This window comes from Nothobranchius furzeri, chromosome 12, assembly GCF_043380555.1.
Source record: "Nothobranchius furzeri strain GRZ-AD chromosome 12, NfurGRZ-RIMD1, whole genome shotgun sequence".
Classification (NCBI taxonomy): Eukaryota; Metazoa; Chordata; class Actinopteri; order Cyprinodontiformes; family Nothobranchiidae; genus Nothobranchius; species Nothobranchius furzeri.
The window spans coordinates 46,679,804-46,697,094 of NC_091752.1; the positions used below are offsets into that span (position 1 = coordinate 46,679,804).

At 46.6% G+C, this 17,291-nt stretch overlaps 1 protein-coding gene across 2 annotated transcripts in view; it reads right to left on the bottom strand.

Annotated features, from left to right (window-relative positions):
- Positions 1-17,291, bottom strand: part of hectd2 (HECT domain containing 2) — a 127,104-nt gene that overhangs the window by 55,260 nt on the left and 54,553 nt on the right. For both annotated transcript variants that reach the window (XM_054734781.2, XM_070542645.1), the window contains exons 15-17: positions 14,288-14,352; positions 13,564-13,657; positions 11,548-11,622 (exon numbers count right to left, since the gene is read on the bottom strand). In XM_054734781.2, coding sequence (XP_054590756.2) covers positions 11,548-11,622; positions 13,564-13,657; positions 14,288-14,352 — 234 coding nt within the window. The remainder of the gene's footprint in view (positions 1-11,547; positions 11,623-13,563; positions 13,658-14,287; positions 14,353-17,291) is intronic.

Here is a 17,291-nt window from a genome sequence, read left to right on the forward strand (position 1 = left end):
CAGAGGTTGAGCGGTACCGGCTAGATATAGTCGGACTCACCTCGACACATTGCATTGGCTCTGGAACCCGAGACCTGGAGAGGGGTTGGACACTCTACTTTGCTGGAGTTGCTCCGGGTGAGAGGCGGAGGGCTGGGGTTGGCTTTTTGTTAGCCCCGAGACTCTCTGCCTGTGTGCTGGGGTTTACCCCGGGGGACAAGAGGGTAGCTTCCTTGCGCCTTCGGGTCGGGGAACGGGTCCTGACTGTTGTTTGTGCTTATGGGCCAAATATCAGTTCAGAGTACCCACCCTTTTTGGAGTCCCTGGGACGAGTGCTAGATAGTGCTCCATCAGGGGACTCCATTGTCCTGCTGGGGGACTTCAATGCTCACGTGGGCAATGACAGCTTGACCTGGAGGGGTGTGATTGGGAGGAACGGCCCACCTAATCTGAACTCGAGCGGTGTTTTGTTATTGGACTTCTGTGCAAGCCGCAGTTTGGCCATAACGAACACCATGTTCGAACATAAGGATGCCCACCGGTACACTTGGTACCAGGGCAGCCTAGGTCACAGGTCGATGATAGATTTTGTAGTCGTATCATCTGACCTGCGGCCGTATGTTTTGGACACCCGAGTGAAGAGAGGGGCGGAGCTGTCAACTGATCACCACCTGGTGGTGAGTTGGATCAGATGGCAAGGGAACATGCCGCGTAGACCTGGCAGACCCAAACGCATAGTGAGGGTCTGCTGGGAACGCCTGGCAGAAGAACCTGTCAAGACGGTCTTCAACTCCCACCTCCGGCAGAGCTTTGACCACGTCCCGAGAGCAGTGGGGGACATTGAGTCCGAGTGGGCCTTGTTCCACTCTGCGATTGTCGAGGCGGCTGTTGCTAGCTGTGGTCGTAAGGTGGCCGGTGCCAGTCGTGGTGGCAACCCCCGTACCCGCTGGTGGACACCAGAGGTTCGGGGAGCCGTCAGGCTGAAGAAGGAGGCCTACAGGGCGTGGCTGGTCTGTGGGTCTCCGGAGGCAGCAGACAGGTACCGGATAGCCAAGCGGGGTGCAGCAGTGGCAGTTGCCGAGGCAAAATCTCGGGCGTGGGAGGAGTTTGGTGAGGCCATGGAGAAAGACTATCAATCGGCTCCAAAGAGGTTCTGGCAAACTGTCCGGCGCCTCAGGAGAGGAAGGCAGCAACTCGCTCACACTGTTTACAGTGGGGATGGGGAGCTGCTGACGTCAACTGGGGCTATAGTCGGACGGTGGAAGGAATACTTTGAGGAGCTCCTCAATCCCACCAATGCGCATTCCGAGGAGGAACCAGAGCTGGGAGGCCTGGGGATGGACTGTCCGATCTCGGGGGCAGAAGTTGCTGAGGTAGTCAAACAACTACACAGCGGCGGAGCCCCGGGGGCGGATGAGGTTCGTCCTGGGTATCTCAAGGCTATGGATGTTGTAGGGCTGTCATGGTTGACACGTCTCTACAACATTGCGTGGTCATCGGGGGCAGTTCCTAGGGAGTGGCAGACCGGGGTGGTGGTCCCCATCTTTAAGAAGGGTGACCTGAGGGTGTGTTCCAACTATAGGGGGATCACACTCCTCAGCCTCCCTGGAAAGGTCTACTCCAAGGTACTGGAGAGGAGGGTCCGATCGATAGTTGAATCTCAGATAGAGGAGGAGCAATGTGGTTTTCGTCCTGGCCGTGGAACTGTGGACCAGCTCTATACCCTTGCAAGGGTGATGGAGGGGGCATGGGAGTTTGCCCAACCAATCCACATGTGCTTTGTGGATTTGGAGAAGGCTTATGACCGTGTCCCCAGGGGCACCCTGTGGGGGACGCTCCAGGAGTATGGGGTGGGTGGCTTTCTGTTAAGGGCCATTCAGTCCCTTTACCAGAGCAGCGTGAGTTTGGTCCGCATAGCCGGTAGTAAGTCGGACCTGTTCCCAGTGAGGGTTGGACTCCGCCAGGGCTGCCCTTTGTCACCGGTTCTGTTCATCACTTTTATGGACAGAATTTCTAGACGCAGCCGTGGTGTGGAGTGTGTCGAGTTTGGTGGCAGGAGAATCTCGTCTCTGCTGTTTGCGGATGATGTGGTCCTCCTAGCTTCATCCAGCTCTGACCTTCAGCTCTTGCTGGGTAGGTTCGCGGCCGAATGTGAAGCGGCTGGGATGAGGATAAGCACCTCCAAATCTGAGACCATGGTTCTCGACCGGAAAAGGGTGGCTTGCCACCTCCGGGTCGGGGGAGAGGTCCTACCTCAAGTGGAGGAGTTTAAGTATCTCGGGGTCTTGTTCACGAGTGAGGGTAGGAGGGATCGGGAGATTGACAGGCGGATTGGTTCGGCGTCTGCAGTGATGCGGACGCTGAGCCGATCTGTCGTGGGGAAGAGGGAGCTGAGCCAGAAAGCCAGGCTCTCGATTTACCGGTCGATCTACGTCCCAATCCTCACCTATGGTCATGAGCTTTGGGTAATGACCGAAAGAACGAGATCGCGGATACAAGCGGCCGAAATGAGTTTCCTCCTTAGGGTGGCCGGGCTCAGCCTTAGAGATAGGGTGAGGAGCTCGGACATTCGGGAGGGGCTCGGAGTAGAACCGCTGCTCCTCCGGATCGAAAGGAGCCAGTTGAGGTGGTTTGGGCATCTGGTCAGGATGCCTCCTGGACGCCTCCCCGGGGAGGTGTTTCGGGCATGTCCTGCCGGCAGAAGGCCCCCGGGTCGACCCAGGACACGTTGGAGAGGTTACATCTCCAATCTGGTCCGGGAACGCCTTGGGGTCCTGCCGGAGGAGCTGGTGGACAAGGCCGGGGAGAGGACGGCCTGGAGCTCCCTAGTTGGGATGCTGCCCCCGCGACCCGGACCCGGATAAGCGGAGGAAGACGAGACGAGAGACGAGACGATAAATTAGGAAAAAAGTCCATCCATTTTCGGCCGCTTATCTGGAGTCAGGTCATGGGGGCAACAGCCTAAGCAGGGAGGCCCAGACTTCCCTCTCCCCAACCACATGGGCCAGCTCCTCCGGGTGAATCCTAAGGTGTTCCCTGGCTAGCCGAGAGACGTAGTCCCTCCAGTGTGTCCTGGGTCTTCCTTTAGACCTTCTCCTGGTTGAATATTTACCTCTTCACTCATGGCCAGTAATGAAAGGGAGTCAGATATGCTCGTCATTTTGCCGGAGGTTGCACTCCCAGGGATTTTTGACCCTAATGGCCATCCGTTGGTAAGGTCTTACTCAAACACAAAAATACAGCTTGCTTGCAACAATTTAGGTATGCACTGTCTGTCATGACTCCCATCCTTTACCCTCATCTGCCTTATCATTTCCTCCTCATTCAGCTCACCTTGTCCATGACACTGTCAGCGACCATGCTCCGGTTTCTTTAACTCTGGTAAACAAGAAGACAATCCCACCAAGCAAAAACTGGAGGTTTAATACATCACTGCTTCAAGACGAAGGTTTTATAGAATTTTTTTTAAAAAGGAGTGGGCTTTATATTTAGAACTTAATGACCTGCCTGGAACATCAGCATCTATTCTCTGGGAGGCAGGAAAGGCAGTGATGAGAGGTAAAATAATCTCTTTCTCGTCACATAAGAAAAAAAACGGAAAACAAACGTATTCAGGAGTTAGAGAAAATCATTAAGTCTTTAGAGGCATCCACAGAAGAAGAGTTACTGAGCAAATTACGTAAAGCTAAATTAGAACTTCATGGAATTATTGACAAAAAGACACAATTTTTAGCACAAAGACTGCGAATAGAAAACTTTGAACATAGTAATAAATCAGGTAAATTTTTACCTAACCAGTTAAAAATAAATAAAGAGAAAACTACCATATCTGCTGTTAAAGACTCAACCAAGAATATAGTATACGATCCTGAAAGAATAAACAACACTTTCAGAGACTTTTACCAAATTTTGTACTCACCACAGATAAACCCATCAGATCATGAGATCAATGAGTTCCTTGACAGGATAACACTTCCTAAATTATCAGACAGCCAAGTTACAGTCCTGGACTCGCCACTAACATCAGCTGAGCTCCACAAAGCCCTTAAATCCATGACTAATAGGAAAGCTCCAGGTCCAGATGGGTTTCCAGCAGAGTTCTACAAAGAATTCTGGTTCATTCTGGGTCCAGTATTTTTCAGAATGGTGAGGGAAATCGAAGAGAACGTCAGATTACAGCCAAACATGAACTCAGCCAATATTAGTCTTTTGTTAAAACCAGGCAAAGACCCAGCATTTCCTACCAGCTATCGCCCAATTTCCCTTATTAATGTTGATCTCAAAATAATTTGTAAAGCCCTGGCCAAAAGATTAGAGAAGGTAACCCCCTTCATAATACACCCTGACCAAACTGGTTTCATTAAGGGTAGACAGTCATCCACAAACTCACGTAGATTACTTAATTTGATAGATTTCTCTTACAGTAGAAACATAGAAACTAGTATATTATCTCTAGATGCAGAAAAAGCTTTTGATAGAGTTAACTGGAAGTTCTTATTTGCAGCTTTACATAAATTTGGTTTTGGGAACTTCTTCATAAACTGGCTAGAAACATTATACAGTTCACCAACTGCACATGCACGGTAGGGGGTGACTTGCTTTTTAAAGAAAGTGGAAGATGATCTTGCAAGATGGAAATCCTTGCCGATATCACTCAGGGAAAGGGTTGCAACAATTGAAATGATGATCTTACCCAGAATTAATTAATTATTTTCAGTTATCCCAAACAAGTCACCGTCTGACTGGTTTAGATCTCTGGACTTCTTAATCACTTAATTCCTTTGGCAGGATAAACCTTCACGAATTAGCTTAAAAACGCTTCAGAAGACCAAAGATGGAGAAGGACTGGATCTACACAACTTTTATTATTTCTTAGCCAACAGGCTGCAATTTATACCAAGATGGTTGCAACATAACCCACCAGATGAGTCCTGGTTAGATATAGAACAGACACTTTGCAATATGATAGAGCTTTCAGACTTACCATTTGTTAGCTCAAGCATAAGAAAAGATGAAGGCTTTAAAAGTACCTCTCTGACAGCATGGTGGGAGTATCTAAAAAGAGTCTTCACTAATACCATGCAGACGCATACCTATGAGGAATAATCTTGATATTTTGCAAAGTAACAAAATGATTAACCTTCCAGACTGGAAAAGTCAGGGAATCCTATACCTGGAACACATATATGAAGGATTGGACTTAATTCCATTTAACAGAATAGTGTCCCAATTTGGAATAGATAAGAATAGCTTTTTAGAAATCACCAAATTAAATCTGCAGTTAAACAAAAATTTAAGCTCAATAAAATAGAATTGCAAACACCACCAAGGCTATTAGGCTTCTGTAATCTCAACCCCCCCAACCTACTGTCTAAAGCAACGATACTTAATTGGCAGCCCATGGGCCATGTCCGGCCCGCGAGCCCTCTCTTTGTGGCCTCCAAACCCCGCGCGCACCCCCCACCCCCTTTCCTGACGACCGACTGGGAGGTGTAGGATAGATAGAGCTGAGAAAAATAATCAAATAATCAATGCATCGAGATGCGGGCATAAACGATACTGTATCCTAGAAGAGTACACCATAATCAATTATCGTGGAGTGTAGTTTTGTTATTTTAATGGCGGCACCAGCGTAGCATCCAAGTCTGTCAGAGCGTTTTTCTCCACATTTACCGGGTAGGAAACTTTGGTCTGCCTTTATGTGGTACGCAGGGTTGAGCGCTGGAGTTGTAACCTGAGACCGAACCGGAACCGAATCAGCCCGATCTGTTCTGTTGGATTTGGGCCGTTAATTATGTTAATTGAGCGGGTTGTCACGTGGCACACTCCTCTCGCTCGATCAGCGACTGAGAGAGAGAGAGCGGGAGATTGTCTGCTCACACAAGAGAGGATCGGAGGACGCTCCTCCAAACATGCATTATATTGTTTCTCCTGGAAGCGCTCAGTCAGACCGAGTGCTGTGATGTCGGGAGGACCGGTCTTGGGGAGGGAGTGGGGTGAGTGATGGCGGCTGCAGCATGATTATCCGTCTCTTTTATTTAGGGACACAGAGAAGTTAAAAGGAGAGAGAAATAGAAGATAGAAGTGTTTGTTCCACTTTATTCTTTTGTTTCATGATGATAAACAGATGTTAAATTCACCTTAAAGAGAAACTGGGAGGAAGCTTTGGTTCATTATAAGTTACAGGAGATCTTGTTTCCTATCTGCTCCTCCAGAGACAGCATGGACATGAGGGTTACATGGTGAGGGTCCCACAGGACAGGTTAGTGCAGTCACACAGCCGAGCTGGAGGGGGACATGTGTTGTCCTTCTTTATATTGCAAGCTTGTGTGATATGTGCATTACAGCCTGCGATCCAAACAGCAGCAGCAGCACTGTGCAAAATAGATGATAGAACAGCAATCCCTATTGAAAAATGGGAGGTGGATCTATCAGTCAGCGTTGACCAGAACTTCTGGTCCCAAACTGTTTAAAAGTTTTTAAAATGATCAGACACCCCAATTTACAACTAATTCTGTAAAAATTCTGCACAGAGTACACTATACAGGTCAGGATGGGGTTTGTGTCGTCTGACACCTGCACACACTGCACAAACAACATTCCTGACAATTACATCCACACATTGTGGTCCTGTCCACCTCTCCAGGAATTTTGGGGTAGAGTATGTGAAGAACTGTCAAAGTGTCTGAAATGTCATATCCCAAATTCCCCCTCTTTGTTTGCGGGATACCTGGATGATGTCCCGATTGTAACACCATTGGTTCACGTGGTTCTGACTGCCATATGCATCGCTAATGCCAGGCGGAAACTGTGCGACTTTTTCACTCGTAGCACTCAGCTTCAGCTCAAACTGTACGACTTCCTCGCAGGGCAGATCTCACGAGTCATGCGCTCACACTGTACGACCCAGTTCTCGGATGCGACCTGACTGCTCACACATTACGTCTGGTAGCAACACGTCGGACCTAAAAATATGCTAAAAATAGCAGTTTTTACACAACACGTCAGACTTTTTTTTGTCTTGTTTTGCCTGTTGTCCTTCAGGAGTGCTGCAGGAGGACACACAGGGATTTATGGGGGTTGGATGGCGAAAACGAAATAAAGAAAGTAAATCTGTGTTTTGTGATCAGTTGAATTTGACATGAACACGACAAACACGCTTTCTTGACAATCCTTGCCACTGTGTGTAAAAAAATGTGAAGAAATAGCGGGCGAGCGGTGTTGATGAATGATTGCGCATGCGCCGTGAGCGGTTCTGATACATTTTGGGTCGCAGCTGCTCGCAGCGCCGCTTCAACAGTGCAATACCCTCACGAGGCACGAGCAAAATATCAAACACGTCAGAAGTCTGTGCGAGCTCACGATTGCTGATCGGTAGCTGGTCACGTGGCGTTAATCACCTCTCGTAACCCCCTGTACATTACACAACGCTCAGCGCAAAACTCGCCCCTATCTTGTTGATTCTCGCAGGAGTGGAAAATCGGCTCAAAAAAGGGAAAAAGTCACACAGTGTACGCCCGGCTTAAGAAAACTATCCTCATGAATTGGAAAAATAGAGATACTCTTCACATTAACCAATATAGAAATCTTTTGTTAGATCATATTACAACCTCTGCTTCCACTTCAAGTCAATCTTTCTGGGCTCCTTTGATCGGTTCCATCACATAGCGATGATAGGGGGTTGCTGATATTGTTCTGCAGGATGATGTGGGTGATGGGGCGGAGGGTCTAAGTTTAGAGTATCCAGACGTTCCCTGGAGGTGGGTTCACTGGGGGTGTCTGGGGCTGGGGCGCTGCTGCCCCCCTCTGGAGGTGCTTGGGTTGCCTCGGGGGGTGGACTACTGGTGGTTGTGAGTGGTTGTGAGTGGGGCGCCTTGAAGGGTCTCGGCGGCGGCCATGGGTTGCTGCCTGGCGGCTGCATCGCCCCTGAGTAGGTCTGGGTGGGGGCCTGGGGGCTCGGGGTGTGGGGGCGGCGGGCCACTTGGGGATGGGGTCGTGACTCGTATGCTGCCAGAAAGAAGGCAGGAACAAGCGTCAGTACATGGCGCAGGCTCAGGGGTCTCAGGTGGACCTTGGCTCCTCTGAAATAATAACAACTCTGTCCCATCATGGGGGAGGGGGATGTCCTGGAGGGGGAGGGCCCAACCACCTGGATGTCTCATGTCTTACATGTTCTAGAAGTTGTGCTCCTGTATTGGATCAGGCAGAGGGAGACTAGGGGCCTTAGCATACCTCTGTTGTTGCTTGGCTTCCCGAGGCTGGAGGCTAGGAGGGGGAGCTGGACGTCTTGTTGGGGTCTGGGGTGGTGGGTTGCTTTGCTCAGCGTTGGGTGGGGGTGCCTGCTCATCAGCACCCCAGCAGAAAGGGGTGAACTCTGGGAACTGGTGATGGATGTACCCCTTGTGCAGCATTACTGGGACCAGAGTGAATGGGGTGTGTATGGGGAGCATGAGTGGGTGTCTGGTGTTCATTTTTGTAAGTCTTAGGTTGTATGTGTGAGCATGAGGGAGGGAGTGTGTGACTGTGTCTGTATATGACTGTATATGTCAGGTGGGGTCTTGGCCTCCTCCCCTCTCCTGGGACTTCTTGTGCTGCTACACATCTTCGCCTCCCCTTCCCTTGCCACATTTGGTGTGGAGTGTGGTGCCTTGGTCTGCCTGAGTGTTCGCGGCTCTCGGGTCAGGGGATTTAAATTTTTTGGCGTCTGCCTGATTGATCCCGGTGGCTGCCTGGTGGGATCTGAGTCACTGGGCTCTGTTGGGTCCTTGGCGAGGCTGGTCGCCCCTGCGTCCCGGGTCGCCGGGTTCAGTGCTCGGGGGTGGGGGGGTTGGGGGTGGGGAGGGTCGCTACCCGGCCCTACGCTACCCGGCCCGGGCCGACCCGGTACAGATGGGAATGGCCCATTATTATCAAGTGATTGTTCAATAAAACAATGTTGATTTTATATTTCTTCATCAAGTTGACGCAGTGATAGCTTGCTCTAGTTGTATTGTTGTGTGTCCTCTTTTTTTGGTTTGTTTCTCTCTTTCTCTTGTTCATTATTGATTGTTTATTTTTGTGGAAAATAAAGAAAGAGAGAGAGAGAGGCTTCTTAGTCGGGTTTTATTACTAAATGGGACAACTGGCTGAAATAACTGAGAGATGTGTGTTGAAACTAAATCACAGGAGATGTCCACAAAGTTTGGAAGCCTGTGTTCATCATGTGTTCATAAGCAAACTGCATTTTGATGTTAGGTGGGATGGCTCACTGGTTTCTTCCTGGCGAGTAACTTTCAGGTGCGCCAGGAGTGCGAGCGATGTACTGGAGACCCCTGCTTTACAGGGTAAATGAATCATCTCTCAGCCCTCTCTGCCACCTGTGGGCAGATTAATACGTTTGCACCTTTAGCCACCAGGCTGCTCTCCAGCAGTTCTCACTAAAAGCAGTAACCCATGTTTACACTTCAGGAAGGACGAGCTAGAGATGGTTGGTGTTGTTTGTATCGTGTGTTCATCACAAACTGTTATCTGATGAAGCTAAAAAGAAAAAATGGAGAGTTTTCTGAATAACACATGGATACTCTCTTAAGTACAACTTTAAAATGTTCTGTTTGTACACGATTTGCCGGTGTCTGCAAATATTCCTAAATATGTTTGTCAGGCGGATCACGTCCTGCTTTGTTACAATCATCCACACACATAAGTGTTTTTCTCTCACTCTGACACTTTTTGGTCTCTAATCGGGCTCCTCGAATTCTCACACAGCATCGATTCACGGCGAGCTGTGCTGCCAGCCGGTATTGTCTGTGAGCCGCGACCCAGCGACTTTGATGTCTGGGTTTATCGACATGCTACAGCATTTTCCTGCAGTCGCATGATTCCTCCTCTCAGGATCTTTCTTCAGTGTTGACTATTTTATTCACCAGTAACTCTGTTAGTCAATAATAAAGTGGTGAGCCCACAGACATGATTAAGTAAAGGGCCTATTACACGCAGGATCACTCTCCAGCTCGTGATAAGTTGTCTACGCATGTCTGTGGGCTGGAGACTGCTTCCAGCACATTTCATGTTTTAGATCCTGAACATGGCTGATTTGTTTAATTTAGTGACAAATCCCTCCTGTAGACACTAATGGAGGCTTGGAGATGTTTCAGCTGTTAGATTAAGGTTTTAAAAACACAAACACAAAGCAAGAAGATACCTTTTGCTTTGGTTCTACAAACAGACACTAGAGGGTGCTAAAAGCAAGCCAAACGTTTCTGGTTCCTCTGTTAAAAACACAAATGCAGTGAGGAGGAGAGGACAGCAGTTTGTTTTTACCAAGCCCCCACAATGCGGCTCAAAAATTGAGCCCAACCCGGAAGTACCAAAAATTGCAGTTCCACCCTCATCCACTGGGGGCTGGTGCCAGAAGCGAGCAAATCCTCATTGACTCCCATGTTAAAAATACCAATTTCACAGCAGAAATTTACAGTTTACAGCCTGGTACCAAAACATGTTTTTGGTTTAAATTATCTAGTTCACACTCATGACAACTCTGAGGGGGGTGAATTTTTTTTCTTACTCTTCTGTTTAAGTGTATTAAAAGCCTAAAATTCTGTGTAATAAATGAGCATCAGACCCACGTGACCACAGAGCTAGCTCCGTGGAAAGGCCTCAGTAGAGCCTCGGTCTGGCCTGGAAACTGTTCCAGGATTTTGAGTCTCTATGTGTGTGCATTATTTTTTGGATATTATTTGTGCAATTGTTGGACAAAATGACTTGCTGTGGCATTAATTGCACTAATAGAGCGTCCAAGGAGTCTCCACTTCATTTTTTTCGGTAAGTAAAATTATATTTATGTATTTTAGGTCACTGCCGAGCTGAGCTTAGATTTAAACATGCACTGTTTAACCATGAAATTTAAATGTAATAGGGTAAAACCCAGTGCATTTAACGTAATGCTGCACTTTAGAAAATGGGTTGAAATATAACATGTTGGTGGAGCTGGGTTCCAACTATCGGCTTGTGGAGCTCTCGGGAGACCTCTGTTTTCCACCCGGTTCTCCCCTCCCCGCAGCTCGGCGCATCTCTGTCTGATCGCGGCTTCTGTCTGCTGCGTGGGCTGCCGGCTTTCAGCAGCTTTCGGGAGACCTCTGTGTTCCACCCAGTTTTACCCAGCGGTCAGCCCAGCGTATCTCGGACTCAGAAGCTCTGGTGTTGTGCACAGTTAACTTTGGTTGTAGCTAGGTTGCTACCTCTGTTAGCTTAGCTCCCACCTCTGCGTTAGCTTTGGGTTAGCTTGTAGCTAGTTCGACCAGGTGTCGTCAGTTGATCCCAGCCTTACAGCCCCACCCTCAGCTCCACCTCTCTTCCCTTTTATGGAATTGTCTGGGTTTGACGGAACCTGTGACATGGTCAAAATGGCGGTGGTGGCCACCTCCCATTTTAGCACAAAAACGTGTTATTGGAGCCTATGGAAATGAATTGTCCAGTACATATGTCGATGGTTTTTACACTATACTCAGAGGACTAATACTATTTCTAAAACAACAAGTAAACAATGGTTTCTCAGTGAACTTGGCCTTTAAGTGAAGTGAAGCGTCTTACCTGGAAGGTGAGGTGGAAATCCTCCTCCACGTTTCCCTGGTAACTCAGCAGCTCTGATAAACCATGAGCCAGATCCTACAGACAGACACGTGGATGTTTTCATTTTGGTAAATAAAAGTTTTGATCTTTTTTTCATTTATTGGGTTGAAACTGTATGATCCTCCAGAGTCTGAGGTGCTGCATTGCCATCTCGGCTTAAACTACAGATGTGTTGGGTCCAGTTCAAACGGCAGGATTTAAAAGTTGTTGGACAATTTTCAAAACATAAGAAACCACAAGTAAGACAGTTGGAATGGAGTCAAAATCCATCATAAGTATCCCGTTGTGTGAACCGGGCCTTACTTGAAGAGACCGACTAATTTATTTTAAAGGAAAAATCATGACAAAGTCATTTTTAAAGTTTCTGATCAGAGCAAAAGTTCTGGTTCCACTTGGAGGACCTGTTAAAGCTAGCATTACAGGGATATTTTACAACAAATCATTTTCTTCAGCCAGTATGTGCTAAAACGACCCTTTACAGGGTTAATGAAAGGCCACCTGGCCCCTGTCGCCCCCTGTGGTCAGAATATCGCACTTGCAGCAGCTTCACAGTTGCCGGTCTGCTCTGTTGGACTTAGAAAACACTAAGCAGACCTATCTGACGCTGCTGTCTGGCGTCAGCACGCTTCCTGCATGTTTTAGATCATGAAGAGCTGATTTGTTGAATTTAGTGATGAATGACTCCGGTAGACACTTAGGAACGCTGGGAGACGTTTCAGCTGATAAGGTGTTAAAAAGACGAACGCACAGCAAGCAGATTATTTCGCTTCTACAAACAGACACTAGGGGGTGCTAAAAGCAAGCAAAACTGCCTAGTATCCCTTTAAGTGGTGCTTGGTCATGGTGTGTTCATGGAACAAAAAATAAATCTGACTTTCATGTTTTAGTTTAATCCATTAAACTGAGTCCGATCACCAGATGAATTCATGTCACCATTTTAAACTGTCAGAGCACCCTTGAGCTCTGTACCTGCACATCAATACATCATTTCCTTCCTTGACCTTCATAAGAGGCTTTCTGCAGGACAACAACCAAACCACACCTGCTGACTGTGACTTCAGTTGGGATCTTTCTGCAGAGTCACCAGCTGTACGCCCCACTTTTGATTCCCTGTAGTTACACAACAACATGGCTCATTATAGCTCCCCTCAGTGAGTCAGACTGTGTGTGTGTGTGTGTGTGTGTGTGTGTGTGTGTGTGTGTGTGTGTGTGTGTGTGTGTGTGTGTGTGTGTGTGTGTGTGTGTGTGTGTGTGTGTGTGTGCTCAGGTCCTTGACCTTCATATTCAGGACAGTGCTTACTGTGACACAGCAAGTAACTCAACAGTTCCTGATCTTTCTCTTAGTTTGTTCCTAAACTAGTTAAAACATAAAGTCAGTGTAAATTATTCTCTAGTTAAAAGCCTTAATCCTCCTGATAAAGAGCAAACTGCTTGATTGTGTTTGAATCAGGTCAGATTAATTGTTAGTTTCCTGTTCTTCTTTTGAAAGTTGCTAAAATATAAATCTGTGCATTAAATCAATGTTAAATACAGCTCAAAGGTCCAAAACGGACAAGAACATTTTAGTTATCTTTGCTTTTAATTAGCTTCATATTTGTGTTAATGGACATAAAATATGACTAAAGGAAGTTGTCTTATATTGACGAGTGTGTAACAAAACTTAATATAAAGACAAACAGAAAAAAATCTGTTTTGATTCAGTAAAATCCTTTTGCAGCCTGATCTTTGTTTATATCTGCTGATATAAAACCAGAATATTCTTATAACTGAGGTTTTTGGTCATATGGTCTATGTGCAATGAGTTAAACCAGAAGCTTCTGAGCAACAGATGAAGTAAAACTGATTATTGGAAGAGACGGTTCAGAAGAAGCAAAAGTTTCATTTTGCCTCCCTCTAGTGGGCTGAGACTGACAAGCAGCTAACCCTCACCTCTACAAAACAGTCTGAGTGGCTCCATCCCCAGGCTGAGATACTTACAGGCATGACCTGCTGCAGGTCATCCAAGGTGGCTGTTGCCATGCCAACCAGCACATTCTGGTCACATGGGACAGTAGGCGGAGTCAGGAGCTTCCTGTCTCGACAAAATAGAGTTAAAGTTACACTTTATTTTTCTAAAACCAACAAACAAAAGATTAGAGGCGGTGCAGCCCTCAAGGCCCAGGAGGAAAGGAGTGACACTGGTACCATGATGGACAGCAGGATTATCAGGATTAACAACCCCGTGAGTTGACAGTTCCTATGCACAGATGTACTTCAGCCAATCAAAACTATAAATGTATTTAAATCTAGCAGCAGCAGGAAGTGTTTTTCTTTCTTTTTTTTCTTTGAAAAGATCTGTGAGATTTTCTCAAGAGATATAATAATAACTAGAAAGTTCCTGCTGAAACCTTCTTTGAGTCACTTTCCACATAATTCCTCACAGACAAAAGACAGCAGAAGTTTAGAGACAGTCAACCAATCAGGGAGCTGGGGTTTTCACACCTTGCAGGGAGCAGACAGGTTGAGATGCAGAACATGACACAATATACGTACGACGTGTGGGGGTTCAGGCTGCATTACCTTTGTAATAAGTACTACAGAGACACTATAGAAATAAATAAGGTGGCTGCATCACTGCAAGGCAGTTCTGGAGCCTGGAGGCCTGGGGCTTCAAGTCTGCAAGGCCATGTGCACAAATGTTATGAGTGAAATGCAGTCTTACCTGTAACAGTAGAGAGGGAAGTGGATATCCAGAGCGATGCTGTTGTAAACAGCTAAGCCCATCAGCTGACACGGCATGTTAAGAAGAAAACATGCTTAAAGAGACAACGTGTAACTTTTACCATTAATCTCTACAAATATTGGTTGAAATGTTGTTGAAAATGAATTAAATGATGCCAATTGTTGAAAAATATATTGGCTGCTTCTAACATTAAACTATTGAAATTGGGTCTAAAAGACATGAGAGCGGGTCTAAGTCTCTGGACGACGCCATGTTAGACACCATGCTTCCTTCTATGGAAGCCCGTGAGGACAAAACACATTTACTGATTTGTAACAAATGGTTACAAAACTTTCACCAGTCATGAATGTTGTTGTTTTACACGTTTACCTCTTTGGTCATTGCCAGTGATGAAATGGAGTCTTGTGTGCTTGTCCCTTTTGCTGGAGGTTGCACTCCCAGGGCTTTTTGACCCTAATGGCCATTAGTTGGTAAGGTGTCACTCAAACACAAAAAAACTGCTTGCTGGCAACGATTTAGGTATGTACTGCCCCTATCGCTAGGGAAAATAGACATTGTCACTTAAAGGAAATCTCAAAGTCAGTAAAAAATTCTGTTTGCTACAAAAAATTACTGATTATCACCCATCCAGCTAATATGCACTACAATAACCATGGAAATGCAAACACACCAGTCGCAATCTTAACATGTGAAAAACAGTGATGCTATCAGACTACATATAATAACGAACAGAAATATTTGAACACTCAGCAATTTTACTGCCACAGAGAAATCATGGAGGGTCCTGAAATTCACATTTTTGGTGCATTCCCACCGTAAGAGATAGTATTTTAAAAATCAGGAATTCAGATTGTATGATTTGAAAAGTATTTGTTTATACTGCACTGTTGCACATACGTATCTGAAAACCAAATACTTACTACATTTCTGTTGTTTTTGGGAATAGTTCTTACTAAATTAAACATGTGGTAAATGTCCTTCTTTAAGACACAAAAGTCTAAGCTTTGGACTTCAGACCTGCAAACTTCCACATCTGCATGATCATTTATTTTCAATTAATAAAAAATTCCTCCTAAAATGTCATGCCACCTGCATCGACCTCCGACTGCTGGAAAGACGGAGAGACAGGTCTAGGAGACCCGCTCCACCTACCAGTCCCCGCTCTGCGCCCTCTGGCCCTGCAACTCCACCTGAACATTCAACTGTGAGTAACCACAACACGCCACAGTCCTCTCATGAAGAACCCATGCAAATTGGAAAGAGTAAGCTCTCAGAAAAAGAGAGAACTAGACAGTGGTTACTCAACCTATGTTTTTATTGTGGGGGCTCGGAAATAGCTTACGTAACTGCACTTTAAAAGGTCAGGCCCAATAGAGAAGAGGAGGGCTCAGTTGGGTCAGGTGGTCCCTAACACCCCACCACCACCACCACCACCCCCGTACGACCTTTTACCCCTGCTATGTTTTTGCATGCCAAACAGGAGCACAGATGTCCTGTGTTTATTGACTCTGGAGCTGACACAAACTTTATGGACATTTCTTTGCTAAGTCTATTGGCCTGCCCCTGCATCCCATCACCCAGACTCAAGAAGTGCAGGCCATCGATGGACACATCATCCACCAGGCCACCCATGAAACTGTCCTCATCACCATGAGGCTTGGGGGGAACCGTGTTGAAACCCTAAGTTTCCTGGCCATCCCCTCTCCTGACAACCCTGTCATCCTGGGGATCACGTGGTTGTGCACTCACAAACCACAGCTGGATTGGCTTAAGGGGGAGATTTTGGGATGGTCTGACCTATGTGTGTCCCGATGTTTGTCAAACGCCTCTCCTTGCGAAAAAATTAGAACAGACGCCGAAACGATTGCTGCACGGCGTGGGCTGGAGCGCCAGCGCGCGGCGCTTCGGCGGTCCATGTGGTCTATACAATAGAATAACAAGGGCGCCGAATGAAGGCGGTCCCCGTTTCGCGGTGCTTCGGTGGCCGGTGTGTCCCTGGCGTTAGGTGGAAAAAGTGGGCTGATCATTTTTAAAGCTGATATGTGGAAAATTGAAATATTTTAAGATGGTATGAGAAATACTGAACTGCTCTTAAGGTGGTATGATCTGATTTTTTAAGGTGCAAAAAAATCTCTCATGATCCACACATCATTTTTAGGGTGGTGAACTCATTACTGGATTTTTCTGACTTTGACTCTGGTTCCTTGCCCCCAACAATTAAAAACTGTGAAGACTTTCTCCATTTTTATTGATACAGTCACCACTATTGGAACTGCTATTGTGAATTCCCCTTCTGTTTCCATGGCCTCAGTGCTGCCGTGGGCCACACTGACAACATTTGAGACTCACTCAGAGCATCACAAGTCCTCCATAACCCGGTCACCTCCTACCTCCCTGACCTGCTCCACCACTGTGCCCCATACCACTTTCTCCTCTCCCTCCCCCACCTATGACCAAGTTCTGAACCTGGGGAGACACAGCTTTCTCCATTGCTGCCCCCACCCTCTGGAACTCACTCCTACAGCCCCTCCACAACTGCTGACCTCTCCACCTTCACTACTCTTCTCAAGACTCATTCTAAAACAGTTTAAAGTCTACTTCTGATTGCTGCATAATCTGTTTGTTTTATCTGGATTCTTACAGCATCTCTGAGTGTTTAGAAAAGAAATCAATTAATAAATGTGTTATTGTTCTATATAATGACCCTAAGACCCGTTCTACGGTGGTGTCCCACCTGAAGGCTGAGCTTCTGCTGCTGCAGCTCTCAGAGTCACTGGGGCATGTAAAAAAAAACTACAAATAAAATATTTCTCATCAGGTTTTAGCAATTAGAAACATGCAGACTCACACATGTGCTGTGCTTATTTTGTTTCAAATTTGAAATAATCATCTTCTGCACAAAAACACCACAGGACATCAGCAGGTAAATAAAGCAGCCGATCTCCAGCTGCTTTAGAGCAGGAATAAAGTAAAAAAAAAAAAA